The 23,231-nt window shown below is 46.0% G+C and overlaps 1 protein-coding gene across 1 annotated transcript in view; it reads left to right on the top strand.

The window, feature by feature from the left end:
- Positions 1–23,231, top strand: part of RGS9 (regulator of G protein signaling 9) — a 1,220,104-nt gene that overhangs the window by 561,498 nt on the left and 635,375 nt on the right. Inside the window, exon 6 of the mRNA XM_069655056.1 lies at positions 17,580–17,638. Within this exon, the coding sequence (XP_069511157.1) occupies positions 17,580–17,638 (59 nt within the window). The remainder of the gene's footprint in view (positions 1–17,579; positions 17,639–23,231) is intronic.

Genomic DNA, 23,231 nt, shown 5'->3' with positions numbered 1-23,231 from the left:
TCTCTGACTGCCCACAACCTTGGTCTTCATCTTGATACTAATCTTTCATTTGCTCATCATATCTCAATTAGATCTCGTTCCTGCCACTTTCATGTTTTTAACATCTGTAAAAGTTAGACCTCTTTTTACCTTCAGTGCTTCAAAGCTTTTCATTTCTTCCTTAATTTTCTCTCGATTATTCTACTGTTCTGTTAATCTTTTTGGCATTCCCGCCTGCCGTCTAGATCCCCTTAAATCTATTTTCAATTCCTCTATCTGCTTCTTGTATTCCCTACCTATTTGTGACTCCATTTCCCCTTCCTTGGCCTCTCTTCGATGGCTAGCTTTTCACTCTCAGCTCAAATTCAATTTTCTCTGCATTGTATTTCAATCTCTTTATGGACTTGCTCCTATCTACCTTATCTCTCTTGTTTTCTTCTATGTCCCCATCTCCACTCGTCATTCCCAAACCCATTTTCCTTTTACTGTTCCTCGCCCCCTTTGTGCTTCCTCACGTTTCTGTTCTTTTTCTCTTCTGGCTCCTCTTTATTGGAATGCTCTTACTTCTCCCTCGGGTCTATTCATTCTTACTCCACCTTCTGTTCTGCCCTAGATACATTTTTACCTCTGCCTTAATTGTACTCTGCATTGTACTGTAATTAATATTATTTTATTGTATCACCTGTTCTTTTTTATTTCACTGTAAAATTGGTTTTGTACAGCTCCTTGCTGTAAGGCGCTATATAAATTACAATTAAATTCAAATACAAATACATACAAAAAATACAAACCTTAACGTTGGCATTTCCAATGTTTGCAGGTGACTTTTTAGGGGTAGTAATCTTAATTTATTGTTTACTATTTTTTTGTAGTCTCATTTTTATTATTTGTCAATTATATCACATTTGTGACTGTTTGCACATATTTGATTTTTTGGGTGTGTGTATGTGTGTTGGGCAAGTTCAAAGAATATGGTCATTCTACATGTGTGTATTTGCACAGGCATTATCACTATCTATAGCTATGTCTGCACAAATTCAATCAAGTTATGTGTGTGTAAAATGCATGCATCTCCCACATTTGTGTGCATTTCCAGAGCAATCCGGTTGTTGGTGGTATGTGTATATATTATCAACATGTGTCATCTATATCAAAACAAAAGGATCGGTATCCCCTTTCGTGGACTTGAGGAAATTGAAGATCAAAAGACCAAGGGAAGTAGTCACACGGAACAACCAACTAGTATATTGTATACATAATATAATAGACTCTTATAGGTTAAGGAGAGGGTAGACTCGGTCAGTAGTATTCATTATATATTTAAAGGTTATTAATGTAATACAAAATATTCCGTACAAATAGACAAATCATTCATTCTAAAATGTATACAGACATCTGGTGGTTCTAAAAACATTCCAATTTAATATTGCATGGAAGAGCAATGTGAGATCTATATATAAGAAAATGTTTTATATATAGATAACCCTCAAATAGAAAGGTACTACAATGCCATCTTTCTGTCTAGCCAACTGCCCATATTGTGCCTTGGTTCATTTTTGTGTTGGTTTCTGAAAGGGTTAAATGGTCATGCATTGTTTGACCGTCTATGATGTGCTTGAGGTTCAGGTTGTTGGTAGTTGATAACATGATTGACAGATGACTGGTTAATATTGTAAATTATGGACTTATCTCAGACGCTCTTCCTGTAGGAGGGCTAGTGACTACAATATGCAGCAATAGACAAAACAAAGTCCTTTTTTTCACAACTGTGGGGTTACCAAAGTGTTGCTTATTTCTCGTGACAGGGGAACAGGATTGTAAGCAGAGGAAAGGGGGCAGCCCCTGTTGCAACACAACAATACACCCCTAATTGGAATTGGAGCTTAAATATCCATGTTCAAAGGAAATTCCCAAAACAGGGAAAGATTCCTGAAAAAATATGCATTCCTTTTTATCGAAACACCACCAATAATTGCACAAACAAAAAGATCAAAATCTTGGCAAAAGCAACACTTATCAAATTTGTCATAACTCAATAAATATATTTACGCCTTATGAGCAAAAACAAGAGAATATCCACTACAAACGAAATAATTGCATATATATAAACATATCTGCACAAAAGATCTAACATGGCACATCCTAAACAACGCGCTACAATAGACACAACAATGATTAAACAAATAAAACCCATGTGTTATGGTTGTGCTCTATAAACACATGTTAGATGCACCTTTTGCAGCCAATACATCAAACCAATGTTTTATGTATTTCCCTCTGTGGGTGTATGAACACCCAAGAACTTGGATACAATAAATTCGGGATAAAAAATAGCTTTAATACAGGGCACCGTACGCCTTAAGTTTTGGCAATCTTGGGCACCGGTTTTATTTATTTATTTATTTATTTATTTATTTATTTATTACATTTGTTATACGCCCTGCCCCGTAGGTATCACAGCGTAGATACAGACAGAGGCAGAATACAATCGTAGTGATGATAAGAACATTAATACAGCAATACAGGTTTACATTATTGCATTATGTACATTTATATACAGGGCAGGAGTTGCGTTAGTGAGGGGCGCAAGGTATCTGGGATCCACTAGGCCTTGTTAAATAACCACGTCTTAAGTACTTTTTTGAATAGTGGGAAGGACTGTTCATTCTTAATGTTAATGGGTAAGGCATTCCAGTGTCTGGGAGCGAGTACTTTGAAACTGCTGCCTCCTGATTTTTCTCTTTTGTAACTTGGGATTTCGAGGTTTTTACTGTTATTCGATCTGAGGTGTCTGGCATGGGATTTCTTAGTGACTGTGTTGAGCAGGTAATTGGGAGCTTTGTTGATGATACATTTATGGGCGATGCTGAGGGTTTTGAATAGTATTCTGGCATTGATGGGAAGCCATTGATTTTGTCTCCTGATACTAGAGATGTGCTTGGTTTCTTTTATGCCAAGTGCAGCACGCAGGGCTTTATTCTGCATGAGTTGGAGTTTGGAAAGGTTGGTGTTGGATGTACCTAGGAAGAGGATGTTACAATAATCAAGTTTTGATAGTATGAGCGCTCTTGCTAGTGTAATCCAATTTTCTGGTGTGAGGAATTTGCGACTAAGAGAAATCAGTTTGGCTGTGTAGGAAGTGGAGGAGGCAAGGGTGTTTACTTGCTTAGTCATGGTGAGTATTGCGTCAAGGTAGAACCCTAGTGTCTTTACTTGTTTGAAAACTGGGATAGTGGTGCCATCAATGATGAATGATGAGTATATAGGCTGAAGGGATGCAATTTTGGACGCTGTTCCTATTATGAGTAACTCGGTTTTGTCATCATTGAGACACAAGCTATTATTGGCCATCCAGCTTTGGATTAGTGAGTAGATTTTATTGATAAGCAGGGAGTCTTGCTCATGGTTGCCTGTTAGTGGAATAAGGATCTGTGTCATCAGCGAAGTTGGTATAGATGACTCCCATAGAGTCCAATGCTGCGAAAAGCAGCTTGGTGTAGGCGTTGTATAAAGTCGGGGAAAGGCAGGAGCCTTGAGGGACGCCTATCGGGACTGGTATGGGATCTGCTGATTCTTTTCCGATGGCAACTTTTGAAGTCCTAGGAGAGAGACACAAGAAACTGGAGCGGGCACCGCTTTGTTGCTGCTTATTTCAAATTCAGGTATATAAATATACTACTGTGTTTTGGGGTGCAGCCCACTAAATCATGCTACCATGCGTCAGCATGTTTTGAGTGAACTGAAAGAAGAAAGACCTAGGCAAACTTGCCTGTGGTGTGGGCCGCACACCCTTAAGTCCCAATTGGGTTTCAAAGAAAGTATAATGTTTTGTGGATTCACATCAACGAATCATTAGTTATTTGAACTTGGTGATTTACTTAAAGTAACTGTAAACAATAGCTTTTCCGATGGGCAACACAGCCCTAAATGGCCAATGCGTTTCGGACTCATCAGTCCTTCATTGGGGCTTATCTAATCAAACAAATTAAAGCCAAAAATTTAATATCAGTAACAATTAGACCAATCAAGTAAGAGAAATGATAATTCAAAACCAATATCAAGAAAAAATCAAAAACAAGAAACATCACATGTTATAGCGCATAGAAAATCAACAGGGTCCCACATACACAGAGACGTGAACATAACAAAAAAGGGGAGGGAAGGAGAGGAAAAAGAGAGTCAACTCACTGATATTTACCATTAAGCATTACATTATTAAGCTTCTTGCTATTAGGCTATTTCTGAATTTTGACACAATAGCATTTTGCACGTAGTATTCACGGGTTTACCATGGAATTAAATGCGGGGTTTTGAACCTGTTTTAAGTAATTTATGTATAAATCCACATGGCATCTGCCTAGCTGGAGCACTATTAATATCAGACACCACAGCAATGACTGGCTAACATTACAGTTGACATTTAAGGTGCATTTATTATGGAAGAACACACGGGAAGTTGGGCAGTGCTCAGACATAGCCTAATAACAAGAAGCTTAATAATGTAATGCTTAATGGTAAATATCAGTGAGTTGACTCTCTTTTTCCTCTCTTTCCCTCCCCTTTTTTGTTATGTTCACGTCTCTGTATATGTGGGACCCTGTTGATTTTCTATGCGCTATAACATGTGATGTTTCTTGTTTTTGATTTTTTCTTGATATTGGTTTTGAATTATCATTTCTCTTACTTGATTGGTCTAATTGTTACTGATAATAAATGTTTGGCTTTAATTTGTTTGATTAGATAGGCCCCGATGAAGGACTGATGAGTCCGAAATGCATTGGCCATTTAGGGCTGTGTTGCCCATCGGAAAAGCTATTGTTTACAGTTACTTTAAATAAATCACCAAGTTCAAATAACTAATGATTCGTTGATGTGAATCCACAAAACATTATACTTTCTTTGAAACCCAACTGGGACTTAAGGGTGTGCGGCCCACACCGCAGGCAAGTTTGCCTAGGTCTTTCTTCTTTCAACTTTTGAAGTCCTATCAGCTAGGAAGGATTTGATCCACTCTGTGGCATTGTTGGATAAGTTAAAGTTGTTGTTTAAGGTGGTGCAGAGTTTGTCGCGGTCGACCAGATTGAACGCTGCAGAGAGGTACAGGAGCATTAGCAGGCAGAGTTTGCCTGACTCTCTTGAGGTGTCCATTTGGATCTTTGGGTCAAGTAGGGCTGTTTCTGTGCTATGATTTGGGCGGAACCCTGACTGTCGGTCCCCTAGTAGTTGATGGTGTTCTAAGTGGTTTTGGATTTGGGAGTATGCTATTTTGTCAATGATTTTAAGTAGGAATGGTACAGTGGTTATGGGTTGGTAGTGAGGATTGATGGGTCCAGGGTTGGTTTTTTGAGGAGGTGTGTGGCCCAGGCTTTTTTGATGGTCGCGGGTACTTTGTTTGTGCTGAAGGAGGCGTTAACAAATTCAGTGATGACTGGTGATAGGGTGTGAGCGCACAGTTTGACTAGATGTGAGGGGAATTGATCTTCTTTACAGTTGGAAGCTTTGACTTTCATTATAGTGTCTAATACTTCTTTGTTGGTGACTGGGGTGAATTGAAAAGGGGTACAGGAGGAAGTAGTGGGTGGGTTGGAATCTATTTTGGGAAGCGTTTTTTCGGCAAGGAGTGTTTCTTTGCTGTCGATTTTCTTTTGCAGTAGTACAATTTTGGAAGCTAGTGCGCCTTGGATTGTGGTGCACCAGGTTTTACTGGAGTTATAGGGTGCTGTCACTTGACATGGGTTCTCGAGTTCTTTGAGAATGGAGAACAGTTCTTTATAGCTAGAGTTGGCATTAGTCATGCGTGTGTTAAGTGCGCTGGCTTTATGAGCGATTATGGCTGACTTATATTTTTATTGGCTGTTTTGAAGTCTTGTGCTGATTCACTAGTACTGGTTTTCCTATGTAGGTGCTCAAGTGATCTTTTGGTGCGTCTGAGGCAGACTAGTTCTTCATTGAACCAGAAGCAAGATCGTTTGTTGGGTTTCCGGGTTTTGGTGGTGACAGGGGCAAGTGAGTTGATGGTGTGGGTGAGACTTTGTTGGTAACAGTCTGCTAAGTAGTCAGGGTTATTCGTATTGAGGATCACATTGGCTAGGGCCAGGTGTAAGATGGGTGAGAGGTTGTCTACAGTGAGATTTTTAATATTTCTGTATTCAAAGGTTTCAGGTGCTCTGGGGCTGGTGGGGTCTCTGCTTTTATATTCCAGGGTGAAAGTGATGATAGAGTGGTCTGTCCATTCTACTGGCAGGATGGAGTTTATAGTAATTTGAGAGTTGAGGGCTAGGAGCCAATCTAGCGTTCTGCCTTTGGAATGTGTGGGCTCTTTAATGAGCTGGGTAAAGTTCATTTCTGACATGGCTGTGTAAAAGGCTGTAGCGTTGGTGTCATTGGGGTCGTTATAGCCTAGGTTGATGTCCCCTAGGATAATGAATTTCGAATTGGGCTTGATCAGGGGCGTGAGTAGTAGGGGGATGTCTAGGCTGGGGTGGCTGGCTTTGTTAGGTGATCTATATATTACTAGGAAGTTGGTAGTGGCTTTAGGGTTGGGGGAGAATTTCACTAGTAAGAGTTCGTAGCGGGGGGCGTGGCTTGGACGCCATGTGAAAGGACGTGCCTGAACGGGAGCTCCCGCTGATCCGAACATTATCCGGCTGAATCCGCGCAACGGCCGCTACGATGTGGCATAGACGGTGATGACTGTAAATGCGAAGCTCGGCTGCACATGTGGATGCATTCTCATACGGGATTGTGCAGCGCTTGTGTACTCAGGAGCCGCGTGAAGTTTTTGGGCCGGAGCTTCGCCGGCAGACAAAATGGCTGCCGTCGCTTGATGTTGGGACAAAGGATCGGGGACCGGATTCTGGAGGCGATTCCCTCAGTTCACGTTCAGCGCGATCCAGCGAAAGCAAGCTTGACCGGAGGTAGCCGAAACTGTGTGGCGACGGGGGGACATAGTGCCCCCAGGCCTGGGGCCTAAGCGAGATCGAAGGGACGCTCCTGATCGAAGATATGACGAGCAAGCTCCTGAGGGCGAAGAATAAACAGCCCACGCTCGACGAATTTGCCAAGACATCGCCTGGCACCGAGGGGACCAGGAGCAAAGAAAAGGCCCAGCCCAAGGAGATGGCCGCAGGAGGAACGAACCAGGAGGTCCTGGCAGCGATCGCAGATCTGAAGGCGACATGGGAGACCAAACTCCAACTTGCGGTGGCCGAACTGAAAACTGCGATGGAACTTCAGGTCGGGGCGGTACAGGAAGACGTGAACCTCCTGAGGCAAGATGTGCGAACCCTGGCCGAGCGCACAGAGACCCTGGAGAAGGAGATGGGCCCGACTGTGGTGGAATGCACCGCGCACAAACGAGAGATCCATGCCCTGGTGCAGAGGGTAGGCAACCTGGAAAGCAGGGCTGAAGAGGCAGAAGGTCGGGCCCGCAGAAACAACATCCGGATTGTGGGCCTACCGGAGGGAGCTGAGGGCCAGAATCCCACAGATTTTATTGAGACTTTGCTGCTGCAGGAGATCACCGGAGGTGCCCTAACGCAGGGATTTGCAGTGGAGAGGGCACACAGGGCCCTGATCAGAAGGCCACCGCCGGGTAATCCGCCCAGGCCCGTGATCGCCAAGATCCTCAACTACAAAGACCGGGAGAAGATTCTGGAACATTTTCGTAAAGGGGGCACCATACGGCGAGGGGAGGCAACCATCTCTGCTTACCCCGACTACACTCTACAAGTGCAGCGCAGTCGGATGAACTTTGGGGCGGTCAAAAGGCGCATGCGGACGGCCGGTTTCAAGTATATGTTACTCTACCCAGCCAAACTTAAGGTCTTCTTCAAGGCTAAGACGCTGTTTTTCGACACCCCTGAGGAGGCCATGGAATGGCTCGATGCGCAGAACTGCCCTCAGGAGCCTGATGAGCAGATGGCGGACGGAGCAGGGAGAGTTAAGTGAAACAGTGGGCCTGGCGGACTTTGAACATTTGGACTGGAATATAGTCTTTGCCACTTTGTGATGGGGATGCATTTTTTAACTGTTGCGAACATGGTCCGCGAGCGCGGATATAAATGTGTAGGGGGCATCCGAGGGCCGTTTTATTCGTACCCCAGTGTGTGGTTAGGTTAGTCACTGTGTGGGGTGTGACACCCTGTCGGGTTCTCTACGGGGGCTTCCGTAGAGAACCGAACACGGGGATGCCTGAGATCCAGGGATGGAGCTGGGCGGTTGGTTGGGTTAGGGGGGTGGGGGGTGTTAGTTGTTATGTGAGCCTGGGGAAGAAACTGAGAAGGGATGTAGTCGGGACTGGGGGGAGGCGATCAGACCAGAGGGGGAAGTGGGAGCTACGGATAAATCATGGGAGACCTTAAGGTATTGACATGGAATGTTAGAGGGTTGAACAGCTACCTGAAGCGTAATAAGGTCATGTTGTATTTGAAGAGGCAGAGGATAGACGTGGCCTTGTTACAGGAGACGCATTTGACACGGGATAAACTTGAAATGGTGCGGAGAAAATGGAGGGGGACAGTGGTTGGATCCACATTCTCTGCGTATGCCAGGGGTGTGCTGGTTTGGGTTGCACCACATGTCCCGTTCAAGCTCTTGGGGGAGGTTGTGGAGTCGGACGGGCGGCTGGCCATGGTTCGGGGGATTGTGGAAGGTAGAGTTGTCTGTATCATAAACACTTATGCGCCCAACCAGGACACAGCGACTTACTTCAAGACACTGTGCGCGAGACTCGGTGAAGGGATGGGGAGCACAGTAATCTGGGGAGGAGACTTTAATTGTGTGCTTAACCCCAGGGAGGACAGGTCGGATGACAAAATGGTTAGGCCCAGCCCAGCGGCCAAGGTGTTGCAGTCGCTGCTAGCGGATCTAGGCCTGGTAGACGTGTGGAGAGCGAGACACCCGGGTGGGAGGCAGTATTCGCACTATTCGGCTCCGCACCAACTGCACACGAGGCTCGACTACTTTTTTGCCACTCCAGACATTCTTACGGAGTGTGAACAGATTGACTACAGGGCGAGGGTCCTCTCGGACCACTCGCCCCTAATCATGCATTGGCGGCTGTGCCCCCCACGTGCACGGATTCCAACATGGCGCCTTCGGGCGGAAGCGCTACGGGATCCGGTATTCAAGGAGGACATGAGGGAGGAGATAGTCGCGTACTTTGAGTCGAACACAGGGAGTGTCAAATCGGCTGGTACTTTGTGGGAGGCTTTTAAGGTGGTGATGAGGGGAGTTGCTATCGCGAAGTCCAAGGGATTAATGGGCGGAATCCTGACCGACCTGCGAGAGGCCGAGATCGAGCTGGAAAAAGAATTGGAGAAGGGTGGGACCGATGTGGAAGTAGTTACTGAGCTGCAGCAGCGGTGCACTGGGCATTGGGACAGACTTTGTAACCTGAATTATACGAAGTACATTGAGAGGTTGCATGCGGGTGGGGACAAGACAGGCAGGCTCCTCGCTTGGCTATATAAGAGCGAAACCCCTAGGGCCCCGATCCGATCGGTCATCACTGAAGGGGGTGCGGAGATCGATACGCAAGAAGGGGTAAATGGGGCATTCGCAGAATACTACCAAACATTGTATGAAGATCGGGAAGGGGGGAGCCGAGAGGAGATAGATGAAGTACTCGGGGATATAGGCCTGCCCAGAATCAGCGATGAAGAGCGAGAGGAGATGGATGCTCCGATCACTCTGGAAGAGCTCAGAGAAATAGTGCGACAGCTGCCCACTTGCAAGGCCCCGGGGGCGGACGGGTTCCCCAGCGAGTTTTATAAGGCGTATGGGGAGGAGGTACTCCCACCCATGCTGGACATGTTTAATGAGGCGTTTGAGCTGGGACAGCTACCAGAATCACTCAGGGAAGCGGTCATAGTGCCACTCCCCAAGCACAATACACCGGGACACGGTTGCGGCTCCTATCGACCCTTGTCAATGCTGAACCAGGACAGCAAGATCCTAACAGCTGTCTTGGCGGCTAGAATGAGGAGAGTGATAGGCAAGCTGATTCACCCTGACCAGACGGGCTATGTCCCGGACAGGAACATTACCCACAACCATAGACGCCTACACAGAGTGGTCGAATGGGGATGTAGCAAAGACGGCGAAATGGCGATAGTGGCGCTGGATGCGGTCAAGGCGTTCGACTCTGTTCGTTGGCCGTGGCTGTTGGCGGCACTGGATCACTTCGGAATGGGGCCAGGGTACAGGAGGTGGGCCGAATTATTATATAGCGCGCCTCTAGCCAGAGTTCGTACGGGGGCAGTAGTGTCGGATAAGTGGCAGTTAGGTAGAGGCACCAGGCAGGGATGTCCTTGGTCCCCAATGTTGTACATCCTGGCCCTTGAGCCCTTGGCAATTTACCTCCGGCAACAGTATGACCCGGTGGGCATAGAGGTGGGGGGGGAGAGCCATCTGATATCCCTGTATGCCGACGATATGCTGTTGTACCTCCAATACCCTGAAGAGAACCTGCAATATGTCTTGGAGGTGATGGAGAGGTTTGCTTGGCTTTCTGGTATAGCGGTCAACCCTCGGAAATCCACCCTGTTCCCGCTGGGCGGCTATGTGGGGATACCGGCTGAGAGGTTGCCAGTATTGCGAATCCCGTGGGCGACAAGCACCTTTCGGTACCTTGGCATAGACGTATATCACACGACCGGGGAGGAACACAGGCACAATACTGAATTGGCAGTGGGGAGGATCGAGAAGTGCATGAGGTTTTGGGAGAAACTACCCTTAGCGATGATGGGCCGGGGTGCTATGCTTAAGATGGTCGTGCTACCTAGGCTGCTGCATTATTTCAATAACATTCCACACATGATACCCAAGGGGTTTTTTGCTAGACTACATGGGGCATGTAGAGATTTCTTATGGCAGGGCACGCGTAACAGGGTCGCATTGTGGAAATTGCAGAAGGCTTATGAGAAAGGCGGCGTGAGGCTGCCGAACTTTGAGGCCTACTACGTGGCAGCGCAGCTGCAGTACGTGGCCAAGTGGCTTTCGGACGACGAAACCCCGGAACATAGACTGTTGGGAAAGGACTGCTCCCCCTTCTACCTGCGAGAGATTATTTGGGTATCCAGCACATGGATGAGGGGGCGTCCTAAGATGCTAGCGTTGGGCAGGAACATGTGGCGAAGAGCCTGCCGGATGATGGGGGATCCCCTGCCGTGCATGCCGCAGCTGCCGCTGGTGGCCTTAGCAGGGGAAGACGGACAGCTTAGGGCCATCCTGCGAACATACTGGGAGGCAGTGGGGCTGGTCACTTTGGGGGACATTTGGCAGGATGGGGCCTTGGCGGAGTTCGCAGATCTGGAGGCGGGGGCGGGGCTGCATGCGGGGCAATACATGACGTTCCACAGAGTGGTCAGGGAGGTCCGGAACACTTGGCCCGAGACCGTATTGGCTGACGAGCCGGATGCGACGCTGGAGATTATGTATGACGCATCCGAGGGCGGGCACGAGGTCTCCAGGCTGTACGAGATGCTGATGGCAAAGGTTGGGAAGGATTTGGGGTACCTGAGGTTGGAATGGGAAACAGAGATGGGGGCCCCGATGGCGGATGGGCAGTGGGAGCGCGCCCTGGGGTACCACAAAAAAGTATCGAGGAATGCCAGGTTTAAACAGATACAACTATATATCACGCATAGGGCATACATGACCCCCCTGAGAATTTCCAGATTTCGAGATGCTGGGCGCCAGGCGTGTCCCAAGTGTAACACAGAGAACGCTGATATGATTCACATGTTCTGGGCCTGCCCTGTGATTGCAACCTACTGGAGTGAAGTGGCGCAGAAGCTGGCAGGGAGGGGCATTGTACTTAAGATAGATTCGGCCTGGGCCTGTTTGCTTGGGGGGTACCCCAGGGCGCGCAAGTTTCGGCACGTGGAGAAGCTTAAAGATTTGGCTTATACACTTGCCAAACGCAGAATAGCCATGGGATGGAAGAATTGCCAGAGGCCACGGGTGGAGGTATGGTGGCGTGACCTCCAGAAATGGGCTGCTGCCGAGACGACAGCATGGTGGGAGGCCAGCAGGGTGGGAGGGGAGGAAGAGGTGAGCTCCCTCACGGCATGGAAGGTGCTATTGGCTGAACTGTTTAGTACGGGGTCGACCTCGGCTGGATCTGAGAGCGACGGAACCCCACCACACGGAACGGACAATGATGGTGGACACCCTACAGGCTCATGGGGGGGAGGGAAGGGGATTGTTAAGTTAATTCTGTTCTGTTTTTTTTCTTTCTTTCTTTTTCATACCTGTTGTTTGGCCTTTGTTGTGGCTTGATGTGTTCTATTTATGTTCTGTTGCACTGTGTGGTTATAAAATAAAATACATTTAAAAAAAAAAAAAAAAAAAAAAAAAGAGTTCGTAGCCCTGTAACTGCTCCAGAGGGCAAGCTCTGAATTGCAAAGTGGTTCTGGCTATAAGTGCAACTCCACCTCCTTGGAGGTTGTTCCTATCTGTTCTGAGGATACTGTACCCTGGGGGGATGGCGATAGCTAGTAGGGGGCCTGCGGCAGGATGCAGCCAGGTTTCCGTGACTACTAGTATGTCGAGTTGTTGGTCCACAATGAGGTCATGGATTTCTATGGCATTTGCACAAAGAGAGCGAGCGTTAATGAGTGCACCTTTGATCATGGGGGTGGGCTCGATAAGAGGTGTGGTTGCTAGGTTGGGAGTCTGAGTTGTATTTTTGATTACTACGAGTGGTTTGGTTTGTTTTTTGCAGGATATTTTGGATGGTCTGTACGGAGGTGCTGTATGGAGGTTTAAATAAATCCAGACTCGTTGGGGATCCTACAACTTTCTGGAAATTCCACATGGAATTGTGCACCTATTTCACAACATGGTCCTATGGCTTGGGTGATAGACACACACAAATAAGTTAAGTTAAACAGTGGACCACTAACGTGTCAGTGGCAGGCCCAGCTTTTGCATTGGCTGTCCTCGGACAGTACTCGCAGCCAGAGAACGAAGCGGCTGACGCTGAAGACCAGTAGTGCTAGCAGGCCCCAGAGCGCCATCTTGCAGGTTACGGCCACATACCTTGCCCTTTGCCATTCTACCAATTTCATTTGTATTGATGAATAGGAATAAAACCACAGGGTACTTTATACATATGATTGTGTTATTAGGGTTGCAGCTGTGATAGAGTACCCCGTTAAAACCAATAGGATTTCATTTGCAATCTATAATCTCAGAGGTCGTCTTTGTAGGCTTTCTTGTGACTTCCAGGTGCATGGACAGCCAACATCCCATCCAGTATTATTTAAAATGTGTATATACGTTATAGATTGTGAGGACGTGCACACTTTTTTGGGTGAATTACCTTCGTGTGAATGTGTGACTTTGTAGGTGTTTGGCATGGTGGATTACATTAAATATGTCCGTTGTAAGCATGCTGTGACATAGGGTCTTGCTGTGAGCAGCATCAAGTCTTGTCTAAGGACGGCCGGGAGGATGTGACTCAACCACACTGCTCGCGCCGCCACCTTACCTCCAGCGTTCTGCTTCCTGTGTAGCCTCCTGGACATGCCACTGGATGTCACTGTAGTAGATAGTGAATCATATCAACCCCTGTGAAGAATACATTTGCAGTTTTTTGACACTTGGTCACCTTCTTGCTTGATTGGTAGAGCTTGGTCAAGGGTAACCTTCACATGTCCATCTACAAGGAGGTGATAGGGCAGCACAATTTAAGGGGCTGGTATTTCAACCCTACCGAATGACTCATTCTGGCCAAAGCAGACATGCAGAAAAAAAACCAAGGAATTGGCTACCCAGTGCTTCCTACATGTCTGTCCATATTCGTTTGAGCAGAGGCGCCAGGAATGTGGGTCACCACATATGCAGATAAACCGCAGCTGTCACTTTTGTCGGGGGGGGGGGGCAGAGTCCCTTGAAAATGGTGGATTGCTCTCGGTTTCCATGCACCTGCAAAAACCAGATGCAATCCTTCTCTCTCAGTGCTCAGGATTTCTCTTCAGATGCTGATCACTCAGCATCTGAAGAGAAATCCTGAGCAAGCATGTTCACGCCTTCCCTGCACCATTCCGTAAAGATATATATCTGAGGATAGTGTGAGATTCTTTTTCTCACAATTCCGGGCTAGTGGGTTTTCATCCTTCCATTTTTTGATGGTCTGGTGGTGGTGGTTCAGTATGTATGTAGTAGGCCTTTGTGTCTCGTGTAATGCTAAATAATAGCATTGTCCTGGGAGGATAGCTCAGTGCCAACGTGCTTGCCTTGGAAACAAGACAACACAAAGCAACACAGGTTCGATCCCCAGGTCCACGCTTAGAAACCTCCGGGTATTAAGTGCGTTATAAATACACAATTAAGAGACATATTCCTGTAACAGCACTGATGCCCCTGGGCTGTGTGAGCGCTTTAAAAATGCAAAATAATTATATGTGTACCATTACAAAATTCATATAGAAAATGACGAGGAACAGCTCAAAGTCTGACACGATTTAGTAGGCAAGCAATCCATTCCTGCAAGCCAACTATTCCTCAAGAATTATGAAGATGAAAACAATGAATACACTTGGAGGTGCGTGGAGCAGGCGATGCTCAGCCTGGATCGGACCAAACCACTGATTCCTGTTTCGTCCGTGTTTGGAGGCAATGCCTGTCCAGAAAGCAGGTGAAGCAGAGAGACTCCCTTGCTGGCCAAAAAAGAAGCCAAACTGTGTTTAAAAAAAGCCAACTGCAGAAATAATATGTCCCCAAAAAACCTACAAACATATAGCTTAGCTTCCAGACAGAAACTGAACCAGGTCCCTGAAGGATGAACTTGGCCTCCGACTCACACATTCAACTCATAGACCTCTCAGGCCAGCACAGTCTTTCCTTTGTCTTTCTACCCAACACATGATGTCTGTAGGTCCTCATCACAGAGATCATTTTAATTCATGCTGTGCATGTAACATTGACAGAACTCTTTGTTGTGCAAGTAAGCTGTGTAAACTCTGCTTGTACGTGTTGGGAATACTTTGGGTGCCCAGGGGGGTGAGCTGCAGGAGTTAGTGAGATTACCAACCTGGAGGGGTTGGGAGGCGCACTCTGCTCACTTACCTGATAAGACTCCACCATCAATCCGCCATGGGAATTGCCTGCTGCCTCCCATGGGAGAGGCTTTCCTACAATGGTCAGCAACACCTGCCATAGGAAAACTGGGCCTGGGCTTTCTTGGGCATTGAAACATATGCTCTGGAGGCGAAAGAACAAAGAAACAGCTAATAAGTACTGCCGCTTTTGCAAAACTACAGAAGTCGAGTCCCTAAAGCACCTAGCTATCTTATGCCCAATGTTGACAGATCTCCGTGAGGTGCATCTAAACGAATTCAAAACACAATCCCAGGAGTCTGATGATTGGTGGGACTACGCCATAGCAGGCTATAACATCAAGCTTTCCTGCAACCTCATCAATTTCTTTGATGAAGCCCTAAAGTCAGTACCCAACTGAAGGCCGCGAGTAACTGAAAGATATGCCATCATGGTGGTTGCCTCTTCCGGTAACTGTGTTACCTTATAGTATAACATCTATTGTTAAATTTGACTAAGGCTACTCAGGGAGGAGATGAAAAAAGAAAATGTATCTTATTTTTCTTTCTTTTTGAAAATGTAACAAAAACATGATATGAAATATCAAGTTGAAGTTTTACAATAAAATTAAAAAAAAAAAATAAACATAATACTTTTACAGTGTCTTGGAGAGTTGTAGGGTTAAACAGCTGGCCCCGCTGCACGAGAGGTCACAACTGGAGCAGGAAGGATTTGGCTTCAACAGACCCACCTGAATGCTAGAATTTTATATCCGCATATTACTGGATTTCCTTGGTACTGAGCAGGGGTCAAAGTGTACGAAAGGAAGTAGTGGAACAATGTTCCCTACTGGCCTGTCCCGGCTCCCCACAAACCCCATCGCCACGCCCCCACCCAGGCGCAATCCAAACCTCCAAACAAACACACCTGCTGTTTAAGGGAATGTTCTGTTCAGTGCATTAAAGTGCAAGTTTCAACTTCTTCCTACACTTTAATGTAAAACTAAACTATTAGAGAACGGTTTCTTTTTCATATTAAATATAGGAACCGTGACACTTAAAAGTGAATAGTAGTGGAGCACCGCTCCCAACTGCTCCCGCCCGCTTCGACCACTGGTATTGAGTCTGCTATTCTTGTGGTATTTTGCCTAAATGTGCTTGGGGATGGGAGGGCTGAAGCGTAAATATGTGGTAAATTGGTCCAGGGTGGAGCAGCCACCGGAAGTCATGGGCCCGCTCTCACAGAGTTTCTCACGCATCATGCCGGGAGCAATTGTGTGTTTTTCACACAGACTTTAAGCCGCCCATGTGTAAGTAACATGGTGCTGTTGCAGACACCTCCACCAATAGTGAATCAAGTCTGGGCGAGGCCCTAGTCTCTCACCAGGTGCAGCTTTTATTTATTGTTAATGGTAGTTAGCACTGAGATTGAGCCATACTCAATTCAAAGAACCCACTTGGGTTTTCAATCTGCTTCTTGCCAAGTAAACGTAATTACAAAGTAAAACACTTTTTTTTAAAAAAACTTTAGAACACATAATATACCACAATATCTGCTTCTTAAATGCTGAAAATTGTGTACACTTGTTTGTGGAACTAACATTTATTTCACATCATACACAAGAACAAGCTCCAAGCCTGTATCAAACAATGACTTTCTACCATAGACTCTGCTGATATTAAGGTCCCTCTGCATGTATGATGGTACCAGGAATGTGGTATACCAGTAAAGGAGGTTCCTTAATGAAAACAATAAGGTGATGATTAGGAACACTCCTAAGCGGCATTGTGTGGTCATTTGTAATGTCCTTTTAAGTTGTTCTCTATGCTGCTGCAAAAGTTGCCAGTACACTCTATCAGAGTCCATCAGCCACCCCCAACTTAAGAAATGTTACTTCAGTAACTTCCCAAATATTCCAGTCAGGAATTGCACAGCCATTTTTCTGCTGGCTTGGCTTTTGTTTGGCTCTTAAAGTAACATTTGACCACCTGACTAGTCTCTGGCTTGGCCCTACCCACGACTGCCATGGCTCTCCCACCTCTAATCATATAGTGTTAATAATATGTCCTATCAATTTCCAAAGTGCTACAAATCTTAGCATGGATTCATCTGCAGGTGACTATAGAGGCTAACAATCAAACAGTCTGTTCTGAGAAGAACAGGAGTGTGATGCCATGTCAGGAACTCTCCAGGAACTCGAGAAGGGATGGTCATGGCTGCACTGCTTGCTTCCCATCCAGTATGATCTCCGTGGTCGTCGAGTTACAGCAGGTGCTTTTAATGAATGCATGCTCTTTGAATACTTCACTCACCTGTTTACCCAGGGCCCAACCACCCCACCAGATCCTGAGCCCGTAGCCATCCAATCATTTGCAAAAATAAGTACGTCATTGACGGTTTTCTGCTGCATACATGCTGATTGTGTTTGCGGTATGCGTTTTACCTGCTCTGCTCAATATTCACTTGAGTTTAGTGTGAGCTAAAGTACACTCCTAACTTAATTATTGAAATGAACTTCGACAAAATGTAACATTTCCCTTTTTTTCCCTCAGCAATTTACTTAGCAAAGAAAAATATTCGGAAGAAAGGCATCTTGGAAGAATATGAAAAGGTACAGTAAATGGATGTAATTTGTTTTATTATTCTACATAAACGAAATTCTTATCAAGTGGCCTTGGAATCAAAATGTCTTGTGGAGTGTTACAGGAGCCAGCTGAGGTACTTCAATTATTTGATATGGGGCTTCATTGAATGTTTCATCTACCCTGGCACTCAATGAGTGAAGTTTGCGGGCATTCCTTGGCGGCAGCGTCCCATGATAGCCTTAGAAACCCACTTATCCGAATTACAAATAATGTATCGAAAATAGAGACAATGTGTCACAAAATGTCATTACTCATCGGGATGTTTCAAGCATGTACATTATTAGGGTGTGTCAAAACAACTTATATACATTGAGATCTATCTCTCTCAGAACTTGCGGAATGCATACATTGGGGGTTGGGGGCTGTGAGTTACTTTGTGGGTGTAAGGGAGGTCTTGCATCATGAGTGATGAGAAGCACTGCTTCTACCCAGAGGCATCGGCAGATATGTTCTATGCCCCATGTGGTAAAAGAAAATGTCCTCTCCATTTTAGTTACCTACATCTGGCAGTCAGAAGGTCAAGGTAGAAGGAGGTGTTAATGAGTTCTGTTCCCCCCATCGTGCCACAGTCTCTTGATTGATGGGTGAAAAATCGTGTCTTTCTTATTGTGTACTTTTGTTATAATGTTTTATCGTTTGTACACACACTTAACACTATCAAATCCTGCAGCACCCTAAACACATTAAAATGAATTCGTGTAATACACAAATTCAAGAAATACCAGAAAATTCATTCATCAGACACACTATCAATTGGTGTACCATTATCCAAATCTTTTAAAACCGCAAGGATTGAAACATTATCATCCCGTCTATCGTACATCTCCAACACCGTCTGCTTTTTTAATTCCATGACCGAATTACAGATCTGCAAACATTTCACAATATCTAATTTTGAACATTCCATGTATAAATGTCTCAATCACCCTACTTCTGCTCACAGACATAGCCAAAGGGTACTTAGTCCACATGGGAATTGCGCCCGTGCACCATTACTGCCATTGAGCTAGGTTGATTAAAACTGAAAGTAGTGGAGCATCTTAGTATGACATGAGAAAATATTCAAATCAGGTGCAGGGCGAATGTTCTCAGTAAGAAATGTGCATCGCTTGTTTTAGGGTTAAATCGTATTTAAATATTTTTCTAATCCCACGTTCCAGTAGCTTCCTTGTTCTCTGATTATGTGGGTTACTGGTCAGTTAGGCCCACCTTCATGGTTTGGACCAATTCACACAAAGTGTCCTTCCATATTTGGAAGGTGCCTTGACATAAGATGTCATGATGCTCAGGTGATCTAGCAACAATAAGAAGAAGAATTGCTGTGACCTGTCTGAAACCCAATTGAGCCATAGCTAAGAGATTGTTCTCCTCACCAGGAGTTTTCTCAGCTGTTTCATCACCACCCATTCCAGCTGTGTAATAAGGAAGGGAAACTGTGAAATCGGTCAATAGTCACTCGGATACTTGGAGTCCGGGGAGTTTTTTTTTTCTCCAATATCAGGTACACCACTGATTTCTTCCACTGACAAAACAGTCATCAGTGATACATTGGACAGGTTCTCGGGTAGCAGGACAAAGTAACAGGTAACCATCTGCAAAGTGTAAGGTATGCAGAGGACGGCTTACACTGTGCATTCAGTTTTGCCGTGATTCAGGGGTGAAGGCAGCCTCTCTCAACAGTGCTGTCCACACCCCTGATGTTTATTTCCATAATGCAATCATTTCATACATTCCGATGGCTTGGGACCAAATGGTAGCAATTAAAACTGCTTTGCAAAAGCTAATGCAGGGAGGACTGCTTGATGTCCCTCGTAGGTCTCTTTCCCTGCATGCACTTCTGGCCTTAACACATAGCTCATGCTGATCCAGCCTAACTCATGGTTATGAGGGACCCTGTATGCACTTCAGTGGTATAAATATCAACAAATAATCAGGATGAGAGATCCTATCAGCGGGTGTGTGGTTCTGAAGACACAAAAGAATTTTTCTTGGTGACTTTGCAATTATTTTACAATTATTTTACAATGCTCTCGATAAGCACAAGAGTTATAGACCACGGACAAGAGTGATGCTCTTCAGTGAAAATACCAGGTAAGTATCCGCCTCTGTGGTAATGAGGCACAAACACAGTATATAAGAGCACAAGCACAATTGATGGTAGAAATAGCCTATGGTTGAACAAGGTGCACCCGGGACGGAGAGTAGTCCAGGGCGTGGTTAACACAGGGTGTGCACAACATTTTCTACATAACATACACAGAAGGGGGTTAGACAGTTGTGTCACATGGGATCGACACAGGTGTGTTTCGGCCAGATAGGACACCAGTTGCGGTGTTGTCCGTAGTATCTGTGGGTGAGATAAGGGCTGTAAGGATCTCGGGAAATTGTTGAGTCATTCAAGGTTATTAATCAATAAAGGCTTAGTGGTGCCATGGTGATACATCACGTGGTGTATCTATGTACAGCTTACCTGCTGCTGAAATAGCAGTGGGGTGCTGTCTGCCGTCCTAAAATGGTTACTGGACTGCAGGTGCGTTATGCATTTTCGGTGGGCTGTGGGTTCCTAGATGCCGAAGTCGTCTCAGGGTCCCGTGCGCCGGATGTGTGCCAATATGGGTCCCAGATCTAAGAGAAACAGGTATGGACCATGAAGTATAATGGAGGTCCAATACGTTGGTGCGCTTGATCCGTGATGGTTCCAGTTGCCTAATGGGAGGACCCTGAGGCGGTCAAATTTCCCATAGTGTGAGCGGACTTGCTGGTGCGTGCTCATGCTGGCCAACTGATTGGCATGAGGCTCGGTGCCTGGAGGAGTGGTGTCTGTATGCACAGTAGTGCAGGTGGCAGCTGCATGCTAATAATATGCGTATGCGTGGTTTGGCAGTACGAGTGACTTAATTAGATGCGCCTGGTCGATGATGTGCCACAGTACATACGAATCTATCAGGAGGTGGGGGTTGCCATGCTTTTCAATCTCAAGGTGGTGGTTGAGAAACTGTGTCAGGGCAACGCAAAGATAAAGTGCTTCTAGTGCAGGACACCTAAATGTGTTGGTCCATGAGTGAGAAGAAACTAACAGACATCTAATAGGATTGTGCTAGTGTGCACATTCACGGAGGTGCCTGGCAGTTGACTGGAACGGGAGCTATCAGGTGCCACTACATGTTACGAGGAGCGTGGATATTGCAATAAATGGAATTGCTGTTAAATTAATGCTCGTTCGTGTCGGGGTCCACAGGGTTTGGCAGGGTTTTTGCTTACCGTGAAAACAGCTGGTGCAGACGTCACTGTGGGGTCCTCTGCGTGAGGTGGTGGCTGATGGGCTATGGGAGTGCTTCCTAGTGAGAAATAGCCCTGTTGGTTAATCGGGGGCCAATGAGTGCACGTGACTGATTGAGGAGGCATGTGCCTCAACCAATCCCCACTTGCTGGCACAGTGAGCCAATCAAAGATGAGTTGGCTGTTACCGGAGGAGAAGAACTACCATTGCGCCCGGAGCCTCATGGGATTTGTAGTACAGTTGTGGAAAAACCCCAGGGCTAGATTCGTGTTGTGGATGGGCTGCCTAGAGATGCTATTAATACACATCATAGATGAAAATAATGCGGGGGATCACTTTTCAAAATTCAGCTAAAAAGTGCATTGCCCTACATGCCAATGGGTGTGCCAGCGTAAATGCAAAATATGACCAAACAACGTGTTACCTGTATATTCAAATTTACATACCCACCTGTGCAGACAAAAGGTGCATGTATTTTTGCATATGAGTGGTGCCATTGGTGCCATTGGACATGAATACTGCGTTGGCATTTTTTTTTTTTGGGGTGTCAGAAATTAAAACAAACATTCAAGTTACATACTGTAATTGTCATTCATTTGGCTTGTTGGCCTGTGCAAATAGGAGGTGCATAGGTTTTTGCATTTGAGTAGTGCCAATAGACGAAAGTACTGCGTTTCTGTGAAGTGTCAGAGATTAGTACAAACAGTACAACCCAGACATACCACTCCTACATGTATGGAGCTATATCTAAAGGAGACTGAATCCGCCCAAGTAGCACCATGTGTTGCCCAGTCAGTAATGATTGGCCCGGCCGGGTCCAAGCAGGTGATGGTTGCTCCTTAATGTATGTAAGAAAGATTCACTGGGCCTCATTAGGACCCTGGCGCTAAATGTTTAACGGCGCCGTAAAAGGCTGCGGCGCCGTTAACCACTTAGCGCTTTACTACGAGGTCCCTTTGTGGGACCCGACCTGAACGGCTGGTCTAGACCAGCCGTTAAAGTAGGGACCCGCAAAGGGACCTTGGTGCTAAGTACGGTACCGCAATTTGCGGTACCGTACTTAGCGCCTTCCCCATTCCCATAGAGCCCTATTGGGCGAAATGGGAATAGGGAAGGGCCATGGTTCAATGGGGAATTACCGCCCCGGCAACCTTAGAATGGGGTGGTAATTCCCCATTGAACCATGGCGGACCCATTACAACACCGGCAACAACCATGGTGCTAATAGGGCCATGGTTTAGTGCTGGTGTTGTAATGAGGGCCACTGTGAGATAATCTGTTTTGAGATTTTAGGTGAGGGGAACCACCTGTAGTGGGTGACTGCAACTCTCACTCTACTCTGCTTTTTGTGGATGTAGGATCATTCCCAGAAGTGTTTCCCTTCCACGGTGATGTTCAGACCGTTGCGGACTGAATCAAGTTTGTGGACCCATTTCTGTTCTAATTTTGTGAGGGCCAAATTGATGTCGCCTCCGCGCCGTTGCGGCTGTAATTGTTGTAGGACAGTCCAAGTCAATTGTTCATGTGTGTGTCCTTTTTTGCTGTAGTGTTCCACCAAAGGTTTATCTTGGACTTGATTTTTGATGCAGGACCTGTGTTCATTTATCCTTTGTTTCACAGGTCGGATGGTTTTGCCGATGTAGACCAGGTTGCTTGGGCATTTAATGGCGTAAATAACATACTTGCTCTCGCAATTGGTGTGATTCTTCATATTCCAGGTCAAATCCTTGTGGGTAAAGGTTTTACTGTTGGTGGTGTATCGACAAGCGACACAATGGCCGCAGCTGAAGTGTCCCACTACCGGTGGGAGGTCCCACAGGATTGCCGGTGTCTTAGTGGGTTACTGGAAGGTATGGACCAAAGTGTCTTTGAGGTTTTTGTTTCATCTGAAGGCAAAAAGAGGTTTCTTTGCTAGGGTACCTTCGTTTTTGATCAGGTGCCAGTGTTTGTTAATTGTGGTTTTTATCAGGTTGCTCACTGGATTGTATGTGGTGACACAGACTGTCCTGTCGATTGGATCTTTTTCTCTTGTGGTCAGACAGATGGCACGGTCGGTGTTGGCTGCTCTTTTCTTGGCCATCCTGATAGATTTCTTGGGGCAGCCTTTCTGTCCAAGCCGTGTCTGAAGTTGTTTGGCATGTAGTTCGTATTTATCTCTGTCCGCACAGTTCCTACGTATTCGGAGAAATTGTCCATAGGGGAGGTTGTACTTCAACCCTTGGGGATTTTAGCTCGAAAAATGCAGTAAACCGTTTCTGTCGGTCGGTTTCCTGAAGAGT

Source organism: Ambystoma mexicanum, chromosome 3q, assembly GCF_040938575.1.
Source record: "Ambystoma mexicanum isolate Mex_15411 chromosome 3q, UKY_AmexF1_1, whole genome shotgun sequence".
In the NCBI taxonomy this organism is placed as follows: domain Eukaryota; kingdom Metazoa; phylum Chordata; class Amphibia; order Caudata; family Ambystomatidae; genus Ambystoma; species Ambystoma mexicanum.
This window is presented reverse-complemented; position numbering and strand designations above follow the sequence as displayed.